Source organism: Mauremys reevesii, linkage group 1 (assembly GCF_016161935.1).
Source record: "Mauremys reevesii isolate NIE-2019 linkage group 1, ASM1616193v1, whole genome shotgun sequence".
Lineage (NCBI taxonomy): Eukaryota > Metazoa > Chordata > Testudines > Geoemydidae > Mauremys > Mauremys reevesii.
The window spans coordinates 291466537-291490511 of record NC_052623.1 but is presented as its reverse complement, the minus strand read 5'-3'; the positions used below and the strand labels follow the sequence as shown (position 1 = coordinate 291490511).

Genomic DNA, 23975 nt, shown 5'->3' with positions numbered 1-23975 from the left:
ACCAAACCTTACCTGCTGTTACTATGACATGTAAAACAACCAATCGTTTTCCTTCTCCCTACCAATGATTTTATATGGCAAATTCTCCTGTTTCCCATACCTAACAATTAACACCATTCAAATTGTCAGTAACCACTAAGCAGTTTAGTTTTTTAAACACATCTACTCCCACAAGTTAATTTTCTTCACTGCTGGGCACTTTTCTGCTGGCTCCATTTTCTTACTATACAGCATCTGAGACAAAAGTCATTATAAAGCCTGGTTCATTTTAATTGGACAATGCAAAAGAAACAAATATACAGTTAGCTCAGCTGGGTTCCTTCCTCACACAAAGGCTATTTCTCCTTCGTTGGAGGAAGCCATTCTCAAAATCAAGTTAATGATAAAACAGTTTGTAATTAATGCTTAGTCACTCCCATTCTGAGAAGTGCTAAGCATCCTCAAGTCACATCGTCTCACTGGGTCACACCTAAACACAGCAGCCTGCAGTATTCTATTGTCCCTACAATGGCTGTTAAATGGAGCTGTAACAGTGCAAAGTATATATGTGGCACATAAAAATGTCTTTCAATTTAGAAAAATAATTGTAGCTCTACTACTCCCTGTGATGCTGGGAACTGTGAAATAATGCTCAGTCGTCTTAACAGCCTAATAATTTCTAGCACACACCAAAGGCAAGGCAGGCATTAAAGAAGGATTGTGACTGAAATACCCAACTCATGTGCCATCCACAGAAACCATAGCTCCAAAATACCCAACGGTAACATGAATGCTAAAAGCAGCAAAGAATCCTGTGGCACCTTATAGACTAACAGACATTTTGGAGCATGAGCTTTTGTGGGTGAATATCCACTTCGTCAGATGCATGAGTAACACGGCTACCCCTCTGATACTTCATGAATGCTAAGTGTGCCAGAACCTTGCTAAATGCTGAATGAACCAGTTCAGCAACATACAAAGATCGAGCTTTTATACCCATTATCCCAATTAACTACCACACTTCATTGATTTGCCACAATAAAATTTATATTTCTTGTTAAATGGTAAACCTGTGACATGACTCTTGATACTACTCCTTTATGATCTCCTAACTTTATCTTTTACTTCTGGTGATCCCATTTCACTACCTCATTAACCTTTTCCCTTTTTGAAAAAGGGTTGATATTCATTTAATTTTCTCCAAAATTGCAAGGAAAAATAGTGTGAGAATGATTTAAATCATTCTAGGTAACAACTGCACAATTTCAGTGTAACACGGTGCGTTCACATTACTAACCAAAAAAAGAAATGTCACATGTCTATGACTGGCCTGAACCATGCCATCTAAACCAAGTCATGCTATTAGTAGTTGGAAGCATGGCACAGCTTAGATGCAGTTCTACAGCCAAAAGGCAGGTGGAGACATATGCTCTTTACTGTCAAACATGCTTCAAAATGCTCCAACATAAGCCTTCAAATAGAAATGATCCATCTAAATATTTTGTTTTTTCCCCATATTTGTCCATTTTGCTCATCCCACAAGTAAGAAATTTCAAAGAAGTTTCCAAATGAATTCTAATATATTTGAGTTTATTTCTGCTTAGTGGTGGTTCTGAGGGATGTGCTGGCCGCCCTTCCTGCAGCTCCCACTGGCCTGGAGCGGTGAACCGCGGCCACTGGGAGCCGCGATCGACCAAACCTGCAGATGCGGCAGGTAAACAAACAGGCTCGGCCCGCCAGGGGCTTTCCCTGAACAAGTGGCGGCCCTAGTTTGAGAACCACGCGTGTACATCACATATTTTAATCAACTGCCCTTTGTTTAACTCAGCATGAAGATGGAAAAATCTCACTTATTGGTCTGCTGTTTTTAAAATGTCCCTTTTGACCAAAGATGATGCTTTCTTTGGCACTAACATGTAACATATGTATCCAGCATAAAAATACTATTTGAAGTACAGGAGAATTCTGTGGATTCCCCAGCTTCATGTTTTTATTTTCTCTTCCCTTATACTTCACTAACCTATATTCCTTACAATCTTCAGATCTATTAGTAGGATTTGGCCACGAGTGTTTAATAGCTCTCCACTTTTTTCAGCATCACACTCATTACTTGTGAGCTTTACCTGTATTTCTTATTTATGTATGTCCCTTAGCTTCAGCATTTCAATGTAGTACAGTTGGGTGAGGAAGGAGGGGAAAATTTTAAAAAATGTGCCTGATACAGCTGCAGCGCTGTTATACTGTGGTGGACATGGGAACCTGTAGTGTAGTCAACATTCCATCCTATGATGCCTTAGTTCCAGGCCCAGATTTCAGCAGACTCCATATTGTGACAGTAAGAAGCACAAGATGTGTTCTGCAGTCTACAAGCTAGAAAAGCAGAATGTTCTGATCTCAATATGTTCAGCATCCCAAATTTTAAAAAACCCTTTTGAATTTACCACAACCAGCACCAGCCTCCTCTGCTGAGAGGGACACTTTAGCACTTTGGACAACTTGGTAAATGCTCAGATTCTGGTCATCTTCTACATGACAACTTTGCTTCAAAAGTTGCGAATTTTTATATATATATATATTTAAACACATCAGAACAAATTCAGAATGCCAATCACAGCAAGTGCCATCATCACTTGGAAAATGCACATTTCCTAAGCCAGCACCTTTAGAATTGATTAAAAAAAAAATTCAAAGGGCATTTAAAAGGATTCCTAGATCCCTGAGCGTCAGGATCTATTGCCTGCAGAATCACCCCAATTATAAAATTGATGGTAGCGTTTACGCACCCCATGTAAAGTCTAAGAGACAAGACTACAAAATTTCAACAAAACTACCAAGTGTATCTGCTGAGAACTCACAGGAGGGAGTGGGAGATGACTCAATATGAATTGTGTGATAACCATTCTATATCCTGAATGCATCCAATCCGAAGTGCATTTGTGCCCATAAGACATTGTTCAGATTCTTTTTACCAGTAATTATAGATGCATCATGCAAGCAAGCTTCTGATTTTAATACATCATTTATAGAAGAAAAATAAGGTAATATGGTACTATACAAAACAAGGAACATCAAAGGAGAAAAACCTGATGGTCTGAAATGGGTATGGTAAGGATTACTTTGAAAAGAGGGTAACAATGAAGAAGATTGCAATCTACTGAAGACATTATCTGAAGAACACAACGTATGCCTCATATGTATTTGCAATTAAATTGGGGCTTTCTTTTTAGAAATAAATTTATTTTAAAAAAAATTTTCAGCCAGCTGAAACAATGTCATAACCCTCTCCTTAAGACATTCTTGTATAAGATTGCTTGGGATGGAACTAAATCAGAGTGCACAGGATAGACACAATCTAAAGGTCTTTGTATGTAAACAGCACAGCAACACATTTTAGAAAAGGTTAGGTTTTAATAAAAAAAATTTCTTATAAGGGAAAAAATTACAATTCAAAAATCATGAGTTGGTCAAAAAAGAAGAAAGCTCTCTGGATGAATTAAGTATTAATACTAAGCATGCACATTAAGCTCCAAATCAATAGCACAAACTGAACACCCTTACGGAGCAAATCAGAACTTTTAAATAATTTACACTACATTCAGAGAGTATTCTTAGCTTATATAGCACATAGTCTCAGTATACAATCAAGAAATGCTACTACTGGTGCAGTAGCAGCCACAGCTTAGATTCTCTTATGCAATATCCATACTTAAAAATAAATAAAATAAATAAATAAAAAAGAGAAAGGCAAAAAATTCCTTTCAGTTCCTGAAACAGAGACCTTAAATTAATCAACACTGTAAAAGCCGAGGGGGGCCGGGGGCGGGGGGAGAGAAATAGCCTTGGTTCAATTAAGTCTCTGACAGGAATATGGCCTCACAATTCTACCGTGCAATATTATCCAACTGGCTTCCTCAAAAATAGATCTGTAAATAATTTCTCGTTACCCACATGAATCTGCAGTATGTATCAACTCCTACAGTATGCAAGTGATTGAAAAAAAATCAACTATTAGCAGCTGTCAGATGCATCAAAATTGTTCCTATACAGCATGCATATTTTACATTTAGTTTAAAAGCCATTATAATTAAGAAGTCTGTTTTTCTCCTATGGATCAACAGGCTCTTTTAGAGGTATACTTGCCTTCAGACACCAGTGTGAGTCACAAAGAAGACATCCGAGCCACAATGCTATTCATTCTGAAAGCAGAGCTAATAGTCTGCTAAGGGAAAACCAATTTAATCCTGCCAAATATTCTCCTCCACCATTTAGTAATTCCAAACCAGGCACAATTTATGCTGAAACATAACTCCTTAGATACTTCTGATTACAGTAAAAGCATTTGCATCAAGGCTCTCTGCAGCTTGTACATGCTTGTATCCCTGTGTTTCACCAGCTGCACTGTCCCTCAGCTCCTCCCAGCAGAAGTGCGTAGATTTGTTCACTACTCAGGTTTCAATAATTTTGGTCTTCACAACACTTGTGAAATTCCAGGGCAACAGTTCAGGTTCAAGTAGGTCAGCTTTGCTGAAATTTACTTGCAAAGAAAGCTTGGTTGAAAAGCGTTTTTCTCCTTCACATTAATCTGATACACTTGCCTCTTAACGCATAGTCCCATGAATATTTTATGTCTTTGCAAAGCTGCTACCCATATAGAAATAGGTAAATGTAATTTTAACAAGCAGCAGCTCTCTGTTGTATGGCATATTGTTTCCAAAATACAATGCCTTTACACATACACAAAGGGGATTCCCATTAATTTAGAATTTAATAGAGCATGCTATTTGAATAGCAGGCATGCTGCCAAGATAATATTTTTTAAAAGACAATCACAAAGCAAAATTTGAAAAATGTACAAAAATTTTAATTAGGCAATATAGAGATTAAAATTAATGGTTTGGGGCTCAATGTCAGTGGAACCTTATTCACATGAGTTATCAATTAAAATTAGCAAGACTACTCATGAATAAGGGTCCTACAAGGAAAGCTTAAATTCCATATGGCAGACTCATTTAACCGCATTTCCAGTGTCTTATGAAAGATAAGCCATATCTATTCAATAACAGGAGGAAGCAGATTTTAAAGTGACATTTTCATTTCATTGTTAAAGGTAATTAATATGTTCAGGACTTCTCTCTGGGGGCTTATGTGGCAACACGTGTTGTAACAAGCTTTGGGCTCAAGAAATACATCAGGACTACCTACCTTTTGCTCTGTCACAGGTTAAGACAGCTCAGATACTTTGTGAGATCCGCTAATGCAGTGGTCACCAACGAGTCGATTGCAATCTTGGGCATAAAAAGGTTGGAGACCACAGCGCTAATGGGTACGGGCCAGCAATACTGCTTGCTCCATACTCCCTCTGCCTAAATGATTCTTGGCGTGACATAGGATAAGGGGCATGTAGCATTTATTATGTCCTGACTTAATTTAAGGAGCATAATGAATGCCACAGATATGAAGCAAAAGTGATGTAAATAGGTAACATCAGAATGAGATGGAACAAAATATGACAAAAGTGAAAACTGCCTTCTTTGGGTGAGGCAGAAGGAATACTCAAAGACATTGCGAAAATCCCCAAAGAACACAAAATGGTTAGAAATCATCTCAGGTTGCGTTGCTTGGGAACAATTTTCTTCTACCTCCGTTTAATTTTTGAAAATCTAAAAGCACTGTCTATTGCAACACTATCTCAAAGAACAGAGATCAAACATGCTGGTCTCTTGATGGGGATTTCAGATCTGATCTGGAGGGAGTAGTGTATTGTTTCTAGGGATTAGTAGCAATTTAGTCTCTAAGCAAGTTCCATCTTTTATCTCTTCAGGGAACACAGGACAAACTCAGTTCTTTGTTTTGTTATGAAAACCAGTTTGCCTAAGAGATTAGCCAAACATAAGGGGTGAATTACCTTCCTTTGAGCCAGTTTATATATTATACTATTTACACCATTTGCTAATTAATTAATTGGTTCTCTAATCATCGCTTTTTTTTTTTAAATTCTTAAAATGGCATAATCAGATAACACTCTGGCTAACCTTGATTCACCTACAACAGAACATCCCAGAAATCCCTCATATAAATAAACAACTTGTAGACTAAGGAATAACAGCCTGTCAAGTGTCTTTTCTTTTTAAACCGTTTAACAACCCCCCTATTTTTGTGCCCAAGAATCCCACAAGGGCTTTGGCAAACAAAAAAAGAAATGCATAAATTATATATCACACATACTTGAGACAGCCTTTCAGAAGGAAAGTCTAAAAGCCACAGTTGGAAGAATTATTCTGGAGATATAAAGGGTTATAACAAGGAAAATAATGGAATGAATAAGGAAAACGTAGGTTGAGTATCAGCAAGTGCTTACTGACAAATTATCTTAGCCTAGAGAATCTACCCCTGGAAGTGGTGGGAGTCCCATCATCTGGCATTTTACGCTAGACTGGAGAAAGCACTAGTATATTTACTAGGGCTGTCTATTAATTGCAGTTAACTCATGTGATTAACTCAAAAAAATTAACTGCAATTAATTGCAAGTTTAATCGCACTGTTAAACAATAAAATACCAATTTAAATTTATTAAATATTTTGGATGTTTTCCTGCATTTTCAAATATATTGTAGTCTGTTATAACTGAAATCAAAGTGTATATTATTTTTATTACAAATATTTGCACTGTAAAAATGATAAAAGAATTAGTATTTGTCAATTGACCTCATATAAGTACTATACTGCAATTTCTGTCATGAAAGTGCAACTTACATATGTAAATTTTTTTGGTTGCATAACCGCCCTCCAAAACAAAACAATGTAAAATTCAGAGCCTACGAGTCCACTCAGTCCTACTTCTTATTCAGCCAATCACTAAGACAAACAAGTTTGTTTACATTTACAGGAGATAATGCTGCCTGCTTCTTATTTACAATGTCACCAGGAAGTGTAGCCGGCATTGCAAAGTATTTACATGCCGGATATGGTGAGTATTTGCACCAGCTTTCATCCAGACCACACCACTCGATCCATTGTCTACAGCCAAGCTCTACAATAAAATCGCATTTGGTCCAACCCCTCAGACAGAGATAAACACCTACAAGATGTCTATCAAGCGTTCTTACAACTACAATACCCACCTGCTGAAGTGAAGAAATAGACTGACAGAGCCAGAAGAGTACCCAGAAGTCACCTATACAGGACAGGTTCAACAAAGAAAGTAACAAAACGCCACTAGCCATCACCTTCAGCCCCCAACTAAAACCTCTCCAGCGCATCATCAAGGATCTACAACCTATCCTGAAGGACGATACATCACTCTCACAGATCTTGGGAGACAGGCCAGTCCTTGTTTACAGACAGCCCCCAAACCTGAAGCAAATACTCACCACCAACCACACACCACACAACAAAAACACTAACTCAGGAACCTAACCTTGCAACAAAGCCCGTTGCCAACTCTGTCCACATATCTATTCAAGGGGATACCATCATAGGACCTAATCACATCAGCCACGCCATCAGGGGCTCGTTCACCTGCACATCTACCAATCTGATATATGCCATCATGTGCTAGCAATGCCCCTCTGCCATGTACATTGGCCAAACCGGACAGTCTCTATGTAAAAGAATAAATGGACACAAATCAGACATCAAGAATTATAACATTCAAAAACCAGTTGGAGAACACTTCAATCTCCCTGGCCACTCGATTAAAGACCTAAAAGTCACAATATTACAACAAAAAAACTTCAAAAACAGACTCCAACAAGAGACTGCTGAATTGGAATTCATTTGCAAATTGGACACCATCAAATTAGGCTTGAATAAAGACTGGGAGTGGATGGGCCATTACACAAAGTAATATTATTTCCCCATCTTTATTCCTCCCCCCACCCCAGTTCCTCATATCTCCTTGACAATTGCTGGAAATGGCCCATTTTCATTACCACTACAAACAGTTCTTTTTCTCTCCTGCTGATAATAGCGCACCTTAACTGATCACTTTCCTTATAGTGTGTATGGTAACACCCATTGTTCGTGTTCGTTCTCTCTCTCCCCCTCTCTCTGTATATATATAGGGGAGGGATAAGATGGGGAAATAGTATTACTTTGTGTAATAGCCCATCCACTCCCAGTCTTTATTCAAGCCTAATTTGATGGTGTCCAATTTGCAAATTAATTCCAATTCAGCAGTCTCTTGTTGGAGTCTGTTTTTGAAGTTTTTTTGTTGTAATATATACATCTTCCTACTGTATTTTCCACTACATGCATCCAGTGAAGTGGGCTGTAGCCCACGAAAGCTTATGGTCAAATAAATTTGTTAGTCTCTAAGGTGCCACAAGTTCTGTTTCCAAGCAGACAACTTTGCACATCCTCCCCTCAGACATGGAAGGTGTTCCCCATTAACATGTGCAAAACTACCTTGCTGTTCTTCTTCAAATCCTTAGATAACCTAGCATTACAGACTTCATTTAGTGCCATTCTTTTCACAAGTGCTTCTACATGGAGTTGTCATATGCACCCTTTTTTTTTTTTAAGCCAAAGTCCATCCTCCTGTCCCTCAGCAAAAAGCAGATATTCCTAGCAAGTTAAACCCATGAAATATATTTTATCACCTATGTATAAAAATTGGACAGTAGGGTGAACACTTTTTATATATTAAGTTATAAATTTAACACAGACGCTCTTATCAGAATACTAGCAGCAATTTTTTTAAAGCATCTTAAACAATTTTCAGTATCTATTACAAGTCAGAGGACACTTCTGAATTTTGGAAGAATAATTAAGATGATTTACAAGAGTCCAATTTGAAAAGGATGATTTGTATAACCATGTAAACTTCAGGTTATAAGCAAAGATTCCTGCACATTCTGGTACATCTACACTGCAGCTCAGAGCGCGTATCTCATCCATGGTAGACAGACTCATGCTAACCCATGAAAAACAGCAGCATGGATGTTGCTGTGCCAGCAGAGGGTCAGGATGGCCACCTGAGATCAGACCCACCCAACTCCTGGGTTTGAGCTCCAATGGCTAGCTCAAGTCTCTGCCAGTGCAGCTATATACACACAGCTATTTTTAGCACACTAGCTCACATCCTGCTAGCATGAGTCTGCCCACTCAGGCTGGGCGCAGTGCAGACATACCTTAAAACTCCAATCTTGTTTTCAATATTTGCCATATCTATTTTTAACATTAAAAATAAATGTAGCCTATTGTACTTTGTTTTTCTGCTGCAACTCTACTGGGGGGTGGGGGGAGAGAGGGAAATCAAAGCCAGGGTGAAGAAGTCAGTCAAAAATCTGTCAAACTACAACTCTTTGATGATTTATAGATATAAAATTGGGCATTTGACCACATTATGTCATTTGATTTGTATTCCAGAAATATTCCTTTGTGGCAGAGGTTTTAGTGGTCTTAAAATCAGAGTATAGTAGTCCTTGCCAAAATATGTTGCTATACGTAAGTCATCATGGCTGTAAGCAATGCACTATATAGGACCTACAAAAATAAATCAAGCTTTACAGCAAAAAATTGTCAAATTCCCTCAAAGTCTTCTATCAGGAAGACTATCACTTGACAGGCCAAGTTCTGAATCCATCTGCCTATGAATACAAAACAACAAAATACTAAACAGACCTGTGACTGTAATAATGCGAAGTCCCATGAGCTCAAAGCACAAAAAAAGCCACAAATGTGCACACTTTTCACTGATCTTTTGTTCTCAGTTACCTGCTAATGGCCTGTTTTGTATCAAGTGTATCATACAAGTGAAATTACATAATTAATACAATTAAAAACAAATTTGTTTGTGTACCTCAGCCAACAGACAGCTATATGATTAGCCCCTTTCTATTACTTATTTAAGCAAGCTACCAAATAACCTACATTTAGCTACCGTAACCAGAAACAGAAACTATCCTCTACCTCTAACAGACCTAAACTTGATGACTTAGAAATTTCCCTGGACAACCTCTTCTACATTATAAGCACTGATGATGTAACACTTGTGATGCATCTTATGGTTGCCAACCAGTCCACAATAAACGCAAGTGTCATCAGGTGACTCAGATGTATAATTTAGCAGAACAAGGCAGAACCACATTGTGTTTTTTTTTTTTAAATACATATGAACTTTCACTTCCTGATACTGTCAGATTAGACACCTGACCTACTGTACAAGGATATGCACGGAAGTGTGGCTACCTGCTCTTCCTTGGTCAGAAACATGTTATTAAAGCATACTGGGCTCCTAAATAAGGAGCATAATGGGATTCCCAGAAGCACCAGAGTGCCTAAACTTCCACTAAAATCAAGGGAAGTTAGAGTTGGGATTTTCAGAAGCACCTAGGTGCCTCTGAAAATCCCATTAGGTAACTATTTACATTTTTGGGATCCTAAATACCTTTAAAAGTCTGGCCCACAGTTCTGATCACAATGTGGAAGAAGCATTAAGTATCAAATTAATTTTCAACAGCTAGAACTGCAGAAGTCACTGTTTGACTAGCATCTTAAGACTTTTGCCTTCCTCCTTAAAAACCTAAACTTTTTTTCCCCAGCATTACAGATCCTTGGAGCCTCTACACGTGTTCATTCTTCCCTCCCCCGCCCCCCATTTGAAAGACTTCTGTCTATCGGGTAGCTTTTTGAACCTATCTAGTGATGACTTACTGCCAGCCAGAGAATACTTGGATTTTATTCTTGTTTAGTCTGTTCATTTATTTAGAAGTATTAGCTAAATTTAAGCCAGGCGTTTTACAAGTGTAACCTCCACACTGTGCTAATGTAGAAAAGTAATAATATTGGAATGGAGGGGAAAGTACTCCAATAGCAGTAATGGAAAAAAAAGTTTTAGGGATGATAGGTATCACCTTACAAGGAGGTATGGCAGAGGAAAAAACAAGTATGATTTCAGGTTACATATACAAAAGGATCACATAGTAAGTGGAGGTGATAGTCCCTTCTGTATATAGGTACTGTTAGGTTACACAGAGAATACTGTGCCTTGTTTGACATTTTAACCAAATGAGGTTGATAGAAAATTTAAAGAAAAGCACTTAAAGGAATAGAGGATAGTCAAGTTTCAGGAAGGCTAACTGATGCCAACATTAACTTTCTTAAATCAACCACTAGAATAACAGTTTTCAACCTGGGGTCCACAGACTATGTCTACAATTTTTGAAGGGATCCGCACTTCCATTCAAATTTTTTAGGGGTCCACAAATGAAAAACATTGAAAACCACTGCACTAGAGGATGCTGAAGCAAAACACATGCTGTACTCTGAGTAGTCAAGTGGGCATGAGCTTCATCTAAAGCCTACACTTTACCTTAGTTACTGCAAAGAATGTTAAGTACCAATTAATACAAAAGTGCCCGTAAGCACTATTACAATTCTGTGCAAGTGAAAGCTAGAGGTTACTAAACTTGGCAGACTCACTTAACTCATCTACTCTTGTTGGACTAGGAACGATCCTATAATCATTCTTACAAAACAGTTTCTCAGTTGACTTAAAACAACTCTCATGTAAGGAACTGTCAAGAAAAAATAGCAATACATCAGTTATTTAAAACAAGACGACCCCACAAAACCTGGTATTAAGTAACGTAATTTCTTTAAAGCTACCGTCCAAACTTCAAATATATGAAGATATGTTCAGTTACTGCAGGCTGTATCTCAAGCTGTACTTTAAGACAAACAAGTTGATGTTTTCAGAGCGGCAAGAGCTAGCACAATAATATGACCACTTCTATTTACAGTATTTTCTGTTTTCTTGCTAGTGATTCAGAGAGTGACTGGTTCCCTTCTACCCTTACTCTTTCTTGAGAGATGTAAACCAGGGCTTGAAACTAAATCTAAAACAAATTAGGGTAGATTTATTTCTAGTGCTACAGTATAGCATTGCATGAGGTTAGAAATACTAGAGCTAAGATCAGGATATTTAAAAAGCTTGATTTCTTTTAAAGTTTATATTTGTATTCCACCCAAGGCCTGCAAAACACCAGGTCAAAATGCATAGGAAATAAAATATTTGCATATCTTTTACTTTAGTTCAGCCTCTCATTTTTGCAAAAGCTACATGACCAACAAACTTACTTTTATGGTACTAGAATAGGTAATTAGTCAAAGTATTCCTAAACTTACTTTAAAACACAGGCCTCAAACAAAATTTCTACCACCCTATACAAATTTTTATAACTATAAAAATGTATCACACTGACAATACACTTATTACAATTAAGAACAGCAACATTTGGCATGGCAGACAATTCACTGAATTTATTTAGCTTGCCATTGGTCAGGTAGCCTAGCAAATACTGAACCTCCAACAGATGACTGTAAAGAAGTTGCTATGTTTTCTAAAAGTGTTTTGTTTATAGGAATAATGTACCTAGCCATATTTCACTCCTTTCTACTGTAAATCTCAGTCCTGATGTTAAAAAATCCCATGAATAAGGATTTCAGTTCAGGTCAGTCAGAGCAAATGCAAACATCTGGAAGCAATGCTATTTTTGAAACACACATGTATTTGTAATACAATCACAGAATATCACCCTCTTCAAGGTCAACTTCTCTGCAATTAAAATATATTTCTAACACTTGTACTTCATTAGATGAACATTTATATATGAAATATTCATTTTTGAAATTCAAACTACTCCAAATACATGAATCATTACTTCATATTGCAAGTTCATGGCAATATTAACATTGCAGCTGGCACAGCCATCTAAAAAAATTACACAAATCTTGAACAGATAAAATTATTTCTGGGCATAGTGCTTTATAATTTTCTAGCAATAAGCGCCATGGACTGAAAACAAGGAATTTATTGTACTTTTACCTGCAAATATTTTACATTTAACCTGAAGCCGATTACTTATATATTACTTATATATTGTGCCCATTACTTATATATTTGTACACTCTAGATATTATTTAAAAAAGCAATGTGTCAAGTTCTGTACCCCTATCCTAAAATAGGATAGGATTTTCAGAGCATCGTGGGTGACTTTCAATGGGACTTGCACTCCTAAACCAGTTAGGAGCTTTGGAAAATCCCACCCTAATTTTTCATTTATGTTACAAATATACCTAACAGCAAACGTAAATTAAAATGTAAATTACATTTCACTTGCTTTCTGCATTTCTCATGTTAAAAGCAAAAGTAGTCAGTTTCACTTCTGGTTACTGAGATAATTAAGTTCATTTGATAACTTGTTCAGTGCAGTGATGATGGCAAATAGCCATAACAAATGTTTGACTAGATATTTTCCATAGGATTTTTTCTTTTAAAAGTGATGGGAAATTTGGTTGGTCTTTTGTTTAAAAGAACCTTGGGGTATAGTTTTAAAGAGACACTGTCACCTTAAATACCTCTGAACTGAGTGAATTTAAAAACACACACACCCACACACACACACACTATCCCTCTGTGGCACTGGGCTGTTAGTATTAAATAATAAAAATAATAAGCTTTTGCACAGCTCACAGGAGTTAAAGCTTACAAATCAGTTTAATCTGTACACAAATGGTGCCCACAGTTGTTGTGATTTTGTATTAAATTACACTGACTAGCAGAACAAGCTGTTCCAGCATTTATGAAAACTCATGTTACAAACTACTGGGGCTTTTAGTTTTTGTGGTAAAAGTACTGGATCAAGAAGTAATCATTTAGTAGTTTTTAACATTTTCTATTAATTATTTCTTGGTGGTTGGAAAGCACTAAATCCTGTAGTTGCTTTCATGAAATGGATACTTCTACCTGAGTGGAAGTCACTTACTGGACATAACGGTCAATCCTGCTATTTTACTTCTACTTCTAGATATTGCTCTGTGCAGGTGAACAAGTAGAATTTTTGCACAGTGCTATAAAATTAATTGGTGGTGGTTTGTTCAGACAACTTTGTCACTTCAAGGCAATCATTACAACATTCACATCATGAAGAGCACCACAACTTCCATGCTTGTTGATAGCAGACTGGCCAAGGACTGACTGAGCCTGGAGACTGCACTACCACTCAAAAGTCCAACAATGCTAAGATTGAAGCCTATTATGAGGACAGCATGAGGCATCCCTATACTTTACCTAATCTCTAAGCAAGTATAGGAAGACTTAAGTCACCAGGGATGCCAATACACCAATTTCAAAAGCACTGAATTAACATCTTTACAGAAGTTTACAGAAATAATAAAACAGGCTAAATTAACCACCCATATTAGTCAGTTCATTTGCATGAATTAAGACACTAAAGTAACTTGTTTGTATTGCTATCACACAAAAAACCCACCAACAATGGACTGAGACCCCATTGTATTAGTGTCCCTGCCTCAAAAAACTTATATAAGCACAAGATGAGACAATAGGAGGAATTACACAGTATCAATGAAATTTTGGCTAAGAAGAGAAACATTATCTAAAGTTGATCTAGCCTATTGCTTTTATAAATCTTTTCCAAGCTTTTTTTTTTTTTTTTAATTTACAGACTGGTCTCTATTATTTTGGTGATCAAAAGCAGAGCCATTAAAGAACACAATGAATGCTTGACCACATCTATATCGTCAGGCATAATGGTTACATTTGGGGCTTTATAAAAAAAACGTTTTAGGAAACTAAATATACAGGTACTGCATTGCTGGTCAAGAAAAAGATATAGCAAAGGAAAGAACCACCACAAACTTGTTTAGAAGGTTTATTAATATTTGTCTAACTTTAATTTTATAGCAAGACTGTTCCTAAAGAATAGACTACAGCATGAGTCAGGAGTTTATGTACCTGTTGCAATGAAATATTAGCAGCTTTTAGAAAATATACCATAATTAGCAGTCAGTAGTGCAGAAGACCATAGTAAAATACATCTCGGGAAAACACTAAACAAAACAAAGTAGCAAGTCAGTGGTATTTTTGGCTGAATTCACAAGTGTCTCATCTGAATTCTTCCCAAATATATTGACTTTTTTCCACCCTTGCAGTCAAAAAGGGAAACCAAAAACATAATGAAAGCTCAAAATTAACTGATGAAAATACAGCAAACTAAGAGCAGAATATTTTTATTTAAATAATCCAATAACCCTAACCCATCCCAACACACCATTAACATAATTAAATCTCAACAGCAATAAATGATCAATTTGATAGGAACTCAACCAGCCACCTACAAATATGTCTTTCTGCCGCATCTAGGAAGCATACCCTCTACCTTCTCCAAGAACCTGAATACCTGTCCTTTGAAGTATGCCCAGAAGGTCAACAAAAATTCAGGCTATTTCAGACAAAAGGGGTATAATATGCTCAGGAAGGTTTGTTAGACTGACCCTGTCAGATTTTGATTGGCAACAGATCTACTGCAGAAAGATCTGGGAGTCCAAGAAAAAAACCTGTCTGTCTGTAAAAGAAGGACTTAGAAACTTGACAGGTAAGAAATTAGACTTCTCTAATATACTTTGTCATGTCAGATAGCAGGATGCCTACAGCAGTACCCAATCATGTAAATGGGACTGAGAGGATAGCAACTTACAGCACCTACCCCAGAAGAAGCTGTCATATATTGCCTGTAAAATTTAGGGTAAAACGCAAGTGACCACTTGACAGTCCAAGTGAAGTTCCACATTGCAGGTCAATACTGCCCAAGGAGAAGGACATGAATTTAACAATTCAAAACACACTGATAATACACTTATTACAATTAAAAATGGCAACATTTGGCATGGCAGACAACTCACATGAATTTAACAATTGAAAACACACTTTTGGCAAGCAGGGAGAATCTTAAAATTCACCTTCTAGAAGAATCAGTATTGCATACAACTATAAGAATTCCCGTGGATTTAATGCTTGCAGAATGGATGTCAGGATATCCATCCATTAGAGAGAGGGAATTCTCAGAAGCTTGTTAATTTATTTTAAATCATAGCAACAGAAGGCTCCTGAGCTACATTTAATATGCTGAAGTATCACAGTCATCCTTCCCTGGAAGGGAACTACTTAAATTTGCATTACTTGGATTAAAAAATTCTGCTATTTGCTTCACGGCATTTTGGGGGCTAGGAGGGGGGAAGAAATAAATGAGTCTCACATACTGATGACTTCCACTTTGAACACACACAAGTCATATTTTATTTGCTCCACACATATGTAAATCACAGGCCTATTATACAGAAACTGGGGCGATTCCCTGACACCTTCATTTAGTGTCTCAAAGGAGAAGGTTACTTACCAGCAACTGGAGATTTTTTGACATGTCATCTCTATTCCACAGAAGGTTACACATTCAAATTCTCCGACTCCCAGAGTGTGGTGTGTAAATAGTATCTGCTGGTCCATGCATGGTTCCTTCTTCACCACAAATCTAAGATGTCCACAGCAGAGAGGAAAGAGGGCGGGAAATGGAATACAGCTAGGTACCATACATCTCGAAGAACCTCCAGTTACAGGTAAGTAAGCTCCTTTTCTTCAAGTGATGGTCCCTATTGTATTCCACTGATGGAGATTGACAAGCAGTACCTAAGTTGGTGGATGGTGTGAGGATGATGATGGAAGGGTCGTGTGGAGGACCACCGTGCAAAATAGAACCATAGAATCATAGGGTTAAAAGAGACTGCAAGAATCATTTACTCTAACTCCTTGTCAAAATGCAGGATTTATTGTGTCTAAACATCCAAGATAGATGGCAGCCAGCCTCCTTTTGTAAACCTCCAGTAAAGAAGTTTCCACAACCTCATAAGGCAGTCTGTTCCATTGTCCTACTCTTCTTTTTACTAAGATTTAACCTAAATCTGCTATGCAGTAGTTTGAATCCATTGCCTCTTCTCCTGCCCTCTGTGGCAAGAGAGAAGAACTTTTGTCCATCTTTTTTCTGGCAGCCTTTCAAGTATTTGAAGACCATTATCATACCCCACCCCCACAATTTCCTCTTTTCCAAACTAAACATACCCAGCTCCTTCAGCCTTTGTTTTTATGGCTTGCATTCCATCCCTTTGATCATCTTTATTGTTCACCTCTGGATCCTTTCCAGTTTCTCTACAGCTTTTCTATACACTGATGACCAAAACTGGACACAGTACTGCTGAGTCCAGCCATGAGTCCAAACAGCTGAGGCCTAACCAGTGCCAAGTAGAGTGGTACTATCACCTCCCAGGACTTGCATGCTATGCTTCTGTTAATGCAACCTAAAATTGCATTTGCTTTTTTTGCAACAGCTGACTCATATTGAGGTTGTGATCCACCACAACTCCCAGATCCTTCTCAGCAGTGCTGCTGCCAACACAGTTTCCCCCTACTCAGTATCTGTGCATTTGGTTTTTCTTCCTTAAGTGTAGCACCTTACATTTGTCTATAGCTCAGTTCTCCAATTTATCAACAGCCCTCTGAATTTTAGCTCTATCCTCCAAAGTTCTGGTAAGCCCCATTAGCTTTGTGTCATCTGTAAATTTGATCAGTATTCTCTCTATTCCTACATCTAGGTCATTAATAAAGATGTTAAACAACACCTGACCCAGAACAGATTCCTGTGGAACCCCACCTGAGACCTCCCTCCAATCCAACATCATTCCATTAATAGTTATTCTTCATTTGTGGTTATTTAACGAATTATGGATCCACTTAATGGTAGTTCTGTCAAGCCTGCATTTCTCCAGCTTACTGATCAGAATGTCATGTGGGACTGTGTCAAAAGCCTTGCTGAAGTCCAGATATATTGTGTCCACCACATTACCCCTATCCACCAAATCAGTTACCCTGTCAAAGAAAGAAATCAAACTGGTTTGGCATGATTTGTTCTTGGTAAATCCATGCAGGCTGATAGTGATTACCCCTTCATCCTCCAAGTATTCACAAACTGAATGTTTTAGCTTCCCAGGTATCAAAGTCAGGCTGACTGGTCTAAAGTCTCCCAGCTCCTTTCTCCCCTTTGTTAGCCCTTCTCCAGACTTCTGGCACCTCTTCTGTCATCCATGAGTTTGTAAATATTATTGCTAATGGTTCTGAAATTTCTTCAGCTAATTCCTCCAGTACCCTTGGGTGAATAGCATCTCGCCGCACTGATTTGAATTAATTCAAATTGGTCAAAAGATCTTACGCCTTCTTTACTTATATTCATCTGCATCTTTTCCCCTTTATTGTCTAAGGTAACTTTGCGAGTCATCTGGTCACGTGTTCTTTTTTGTGAGAAGACTGAAGCAAAGTAGGCACTGAGCAACTCTGCCTTCCTATCATCTTTAGTTACCAGCTGAAGCAAATGAAGTATCCACTGCCAAGCCTTGCACCAGGGCATAAAGTGTCGTAAAGATGTACACCAAACTCCACGTGGCTGCTTTACTTATGTCTGTGAGAGAGACGCTCTGGAGGGAGGCCATGATGGTAGCTTGTGCTCTAGGGGAGTGAGTCTTTATCCCTGCAGGGGGAGGTAGGTCCAACAGCTAGTAGCATAGTTTGATGCAGTCAGAAATCCACCTGGAGAGAATCTCTGGGTGGAGATGGCCTGTCCCCAGAGTCTCTCAGCTATTGCAATGAATAGTCGACAGGCCTTTGATATGTTTCATTCTCTGCAGGTAGAAGGTCAGCACATGCCTGACATTGAGGGAACAGAGCCGACATTCTTGCGTGGAGGCATGTGGTTTTGGAAAGAAAACGTGTAAGTGAATAGCTTAGTTAACCTGGGTTATCACCTTGGTAGAAATTTAGGGTGTAGGCATAAGGAGATTTTCTCCTTGTGGAATACTGTGAATGGCGGGTCCGCCATCATAGCACAGAGTTTACCATCTCTCCTCACTGCAGTGATAGCTACCAGGAAGGTAACTTTCATGGGAAGGAGGGACAAGGAAGAGATTGCCAGTGATGGGGGGGGGGGGGAGAGGGGGTGTCATTCAAACTGAGAATACCAAATTCAAGTCCTACTGAGATGTGACCATTTGGCAGAGAGGGAAGGTTCTGAGTAGGCCTTTCCACAACCTAGGGTGTGTAAAAAGAAATAAACCCTCTACACTGGTGGATAGAATGTGATAATTGCAGTCAAGTGGTCAGTCAACGTGCTGAGGGTGAGACTCAATGACTTCAGGAATAGAATGTAGTCCAGAATCAGGGGATTTCCACCTCTTCTGGTGGAACTCCTTTAAATTGGGCCCAAGAGGAAAAGCACCTCCACTTAGCCAGGTAGCATTGTCTAATGGAGTCCTTCCTGCTGCTAGAGAGAATGTCTTGTACGGCCGAGGAGCATGCTCATTCTAGAGTAGGTGCCCATTGAATTACCACATCCAGATATGTGGATTGGGGTGCCACCAAGTTGGGTGAGGAGATCAGGAAAGTTCAGGATGGGAATCAGGGGATAAGAGGACATGCGGAGGCAATTGGCGAACCAGAACTGTTTGGGCCGAAAGGTGGCCCTGAGGATGACCGTCACCCTGTCTCATTGGATTTTGAGGAGAAATTGAGGTAGAAGTGGCAGTGGAAGAAATGCGTAGTTGAATTGGTCTGACCACGAGAGTAGAAGAGCATCACCCGGGGAGTGACAGTCGATGCCTTCTCTGGAGCAGTATGTGGTGCATTTGTTGTTGGTCTGAAAAGTGAATATGTCCATGACAGGGATTCCCCATTGTTTGAGGATATTGCCTAGCACCATATTGTGAAGCACCCATTTGTGGTCACTTGCAAAGTGTCTACTGAGCAAGTCCGTGAGCACATTCTGTGTTCCCAGAGGTAAGCTGCAGATAGGGCGATTTGATGTGTGACGCACCAGTTCCACAGCTTGACCACTTCTGTGCAGAGAGTGGGGGTTCTCGCTCCCCCTTGTTTGTTGATATAGAAAACTGGTGGCAGTGTTGGCTGACATGATGAAATTGAAAGAGTGGGAGAAATGGTTTGCACGCCCTTTGCACTGCTCCAAGTTCCAGGATGTTGATGTGCATCCTGGACTTGAGAGGGGTTCACATGCCTTGTTCTGTGCAGTTGTCCATATGGGCTCTCTAGGCTATTAGGGAAGCATCTGTGATAATAATTTTGCTTGGAAAGGAGAGAAGAAAGAGAACCCCCAGCAGTACATGACCAACAAGGGGGAGAGAGTTGCGATCCACCATAGTAGGGACAATAGTACCAGAATCTTCAGCCTGAGATCCAAAGAGTTATGGCTCGCTGAGTACACGGAATGGAGCCACGTCTGGAGGCAGTAAAGATGAAGCCTAGCGGAAAGGGGTAACATAGCTAGGTGGCCCTGAAGAGACAGGCATGTCTTGAACGGTACATGTGGGTCATTCATGATGAGAGATATGATGGCGTTCATTGCCTGAAACCTGTCTGTGGGCAGGTATGTGTAACACACTGTACCTCAAAACGGCACCTTGTAACCTCCATATTCATCATTCATATGTGGTTGTAATATTTCATACAAAGCATGCCATGTAAGGTATCATATGAAAGGTCATGATCTGCTGAACCCCATTGTTCCATCCAAATATGTATATTATTAGTGTGTATGTTATGAGATTTTGCTGTATGGTTGTTACTAAAATATGTTGTAAATATGCTAGTAGCACAGAAAGGACCCCCACCCAGGAGGGTGTTCAACGACCATCAATCAGCAGGGGAATTGTAATAAACGGATTTACAATTCAATGACAGTTGTGCAAGCACCACACAATGGGAACTGCTTGACCCCATGACACAGTTGCACAAGGGGACTGCCCAACTCAGTGACTCAGCAAAAACTGCCAGGACATGTCTGGGCAAGTGTCTTCTAGGAAAATGGACTAAGGATATAAAATATGGAAGAGTGGCAGCATGCCTTCACCTTTCTTCTCCCCCAACTATGCTGGAAGCAACAAGAACACTGAGAAGACAAAAACTTCAACTGAGAAGACTGGTCCATGATTAAGACAGGCCTGTGTATTAAGAATTTCAACATCCAGTGGGGTGAGAAAATTGCTTGATCTAAATACTGCCTAATGCAATAAGGTTAAGATTTAGATTGTGCGCTTATCTTTTATTTTCTTTGGTAACTAGCTCTGAACTCTTATATCTACCACTTGAATCTATCTTTCTGAAGTTAACAGATCTGTTTTATATTTTACCTAAAACAGTTTGGTATAGTTGAAGTGCTTGGGATGTTTCATGTTTCAATCTGCTGGAAAATAAGATTAAATACATCATTTGAGCTTGCAGAGGATGTCCCAGAAAGGGATATGTTTCTCATGCTGTGCATTAAGTAACAAGTGTAAATATCTTATCACACAGACAAAAATAACCATATCTACATACTAGATTTTTCAAGAACAGTCCTACATTCTGCCATGCCACTCCGTATAACTGATGATGAATAAACCTCTCTGCATCAAGTTATATTTTCTTGAAGTACTTTTACAAATGTATAAACAGTCTTGCATAAAATGCTTAGATGTGGCATAAATAGCAGTTACAAGATTATATGTGGTCACCTTTATTCACTGTCACAATACGGAATATTTCTCCACAAGTCATAATGTGTACTTTATGTAAAACAGTGCCATGAGCTACGCTTTAATCCTCTTCTGTTGTGCAATTAACAACTTTTACTTTAGTGATATGAAGAATTCCATACAATATGCTTTGGCTAACAGAATAAATTGAAGTTAATTATATTGGAAGCTTTTACACCAGAAGGTACTTAGACAAGTTTCCTTTTTCTGAAACCTCATTTTTAAAAGCAATATTTTGTCAAGAACTGAACTAATGTTTGATGCTTGGGTTGGAATAGGTAACAACTGCCAAGTTTGGAATATTTTAAACCCTTCAGTAATAGAAGTAGAGGTTTCTTACCATGGCTGTGGACTGTTCCTGGACTGAGCGTCGGCTGGAGTAGATCTTTGGTTGGAGTGAGATGTGCTTCTTTCCCCTGGCGCTGGCTCATCTTTCCTGGAGTCAGAAGGTGTGATTCATCACTGTTTGTTACCACAGCTGGAACATAAAAAGGATGGTCACGCAACTATAGAAATCGATGCATGACAAAGAAATAAATGACAGCAATTAAATAAACTTTAATTACTAAAAATCTGCCTTTCAGATTAAATCATTGGGACCTTCATTTTCAAACCCAGAGGTGCTCTTTCCTCTTGAGCAGGCTAAGGAATTTCCCAACCAGCAATTTGGTTAGGAATAGACAATGGTCTGGGAGAGTGAAATATACAGCAGAGGAAAAGAGTATTGGGAATCGGGAAAACTATGTGGCCTGGAATCCACTATACTAATCCATTGCAAAACACACTCCTGTAGAGGGGGATGTGTGTGAGTGTGAGAGTGTGAGAGTGAGAGAGAGAGACAGACTTCTTGAAATCCAGCTTCCCTCTGGATCCAGTCTGTGGGAATCCTTAGTACGGCACAAGCCATGGCTGCAACTCGCCAGCTCAAGTGTCTCAGTTGCAGAACCATGTGTTTGTTCCTAAAAGCTATCAATGGATGCACGTTACCATAACAAGCATGTAGACCTCTGGTGAGGGAATGGGCAGAGGAGCAAAGGAGAGAGATTAAAAAGCAGAAGTGAATAAAAATGGAAATTTCCTTCAAACAATGGAAGGGATGTTGGAAGTTTGCAAACAATGACAGGGATGAGGGGAAAATTGAACATCTTTTAAAAAAAGCTTTAGAGTGTAAATCCTGTAGTAATAGTGGCCAGTAATCACCGACCACTTTACTTGTATTCACCTATAAACTGTTCAGGGTAGGGACTGTTCCCTTCTTCTGTAATAGTACAGTGGCTGGCACACTGTGGGTGTTATTGGAATGAGTAGACATGACTAATGAAATAAGGAGGGGGGAAAATAAAGACCAAAATGAAAACAGAGATTACAAAGGATGCCTAATTCAACAAGTCACCACATGGCAGGCTGCAAAAATAAGAAGATATGAGCCCCTTGGCTGCAGACTTCACCATGCCTTAAGATTTCCTCTTCTCTTCAGGCTGGGCCTCTGAACTGTACTTTTAAACCATGTCAGGTTAGGAGTTTAATTTTCCAGACATGACATTCCAAGGATGCCTGATGGCTTGTTTCATTATTATTATCACTAAGTTCTTTTTTCCACAAAGGTGGCAATGACCAGTGAAGACAGCATAAAGAGTAAAAGGACAGTAGTAGTCCCCACTTTATAGCTCTATTCTGGACAAACTACAAACACTAATGTGACCTGCTGATCAGGAAAGTTGGGTGAAAAAGTAGCACTTCCTCTCCCTCCCTCTGGGGAAGGAGGAAAGAGTAGGGTTAAAATCAAATGCTTTTTCAAGACATCGAAATATAACAGTGCTGTCAGGTCAGTAGTCCAGAGTCACCCTATAAACCAGCATAGAAGCAAAATGCAAAGGTGCTGAAGATCTATAAAGGAAACAAAATTTCACTTTAGAGTTTCGGTGGATTATGAACAGTCCTAAAAAAACAATTATGACACTGTTCTTTAAAATATATTTTAATCTGTTTTAAAACAGCAACTTTGAAGTATATAACAAATAAGCAATTAAAATCTAGAATTCTGAAAGATAATTCCCCTCTCCTGCCATTTGATTGTATGTTTTTCACATCTTTTCCTTCATACTGTTGCAATGGAGCTGCAATTTCATTTCTGCTATTACATGCATTGGAGTACCTGACAATTTGAAGAGAGTCACCATGTATAGAACTATAATGCCCTCTGCTGGTTCCTGTTCAATACTGGAAGCAAAATCACTTCTAGTTCTCCAATTTTGACATTGTAATGTCCAAATTGCCTCCAATTGTGTGTCCAGTGTACACATATCAAAATCACATGTACTCCAAAGGAGGACAGACACTCAGCTTTTTTGTATTAATTGGTTATTTATATAACAATATCAAAGTAACAGTGCACAAAGTATTGCCAAAGTAAGTTTACCTGAACCAAGAACCTCTTTTGGGGCACTTATATTACCAGTATTATATTTTTAACTTTTTCTAACTTTTTAAAACTGATGTAGTAGTTAGTGCTTTTCCATTTTTATTTAAGTCATAATGAGGAATACTCTTGGTTAGTTGTCACAAGT

The 23975-nt window shown here is 38.7% G+C and overlaps 1 protein-coding gene across 3 annotated transcripts in view; it reads right to left on the bottom strand.

Annotated features, from left to right (window-relative positions):
* OSBPL8 (oxysterol binding protein like 8) overlaps positions 1-23975 on the bottom strand; it is a 179235-nt gene that overhangs the window by 65794 nt on the left and 89466 nt on the right. For all 3 annotated transcript variants that reach the window (XM_039498130.1, XM_039498138.1, XM_039498144.1), the window contains one exon: positions 21749-21886. In XM_039498130.1, the coding sequence (XP_039354064.1) occupies positions 21749-21886 (138 nt within the window). The remainder of the gene's footprint in view (positions 1-21748; positions 21887-23975) is intronic.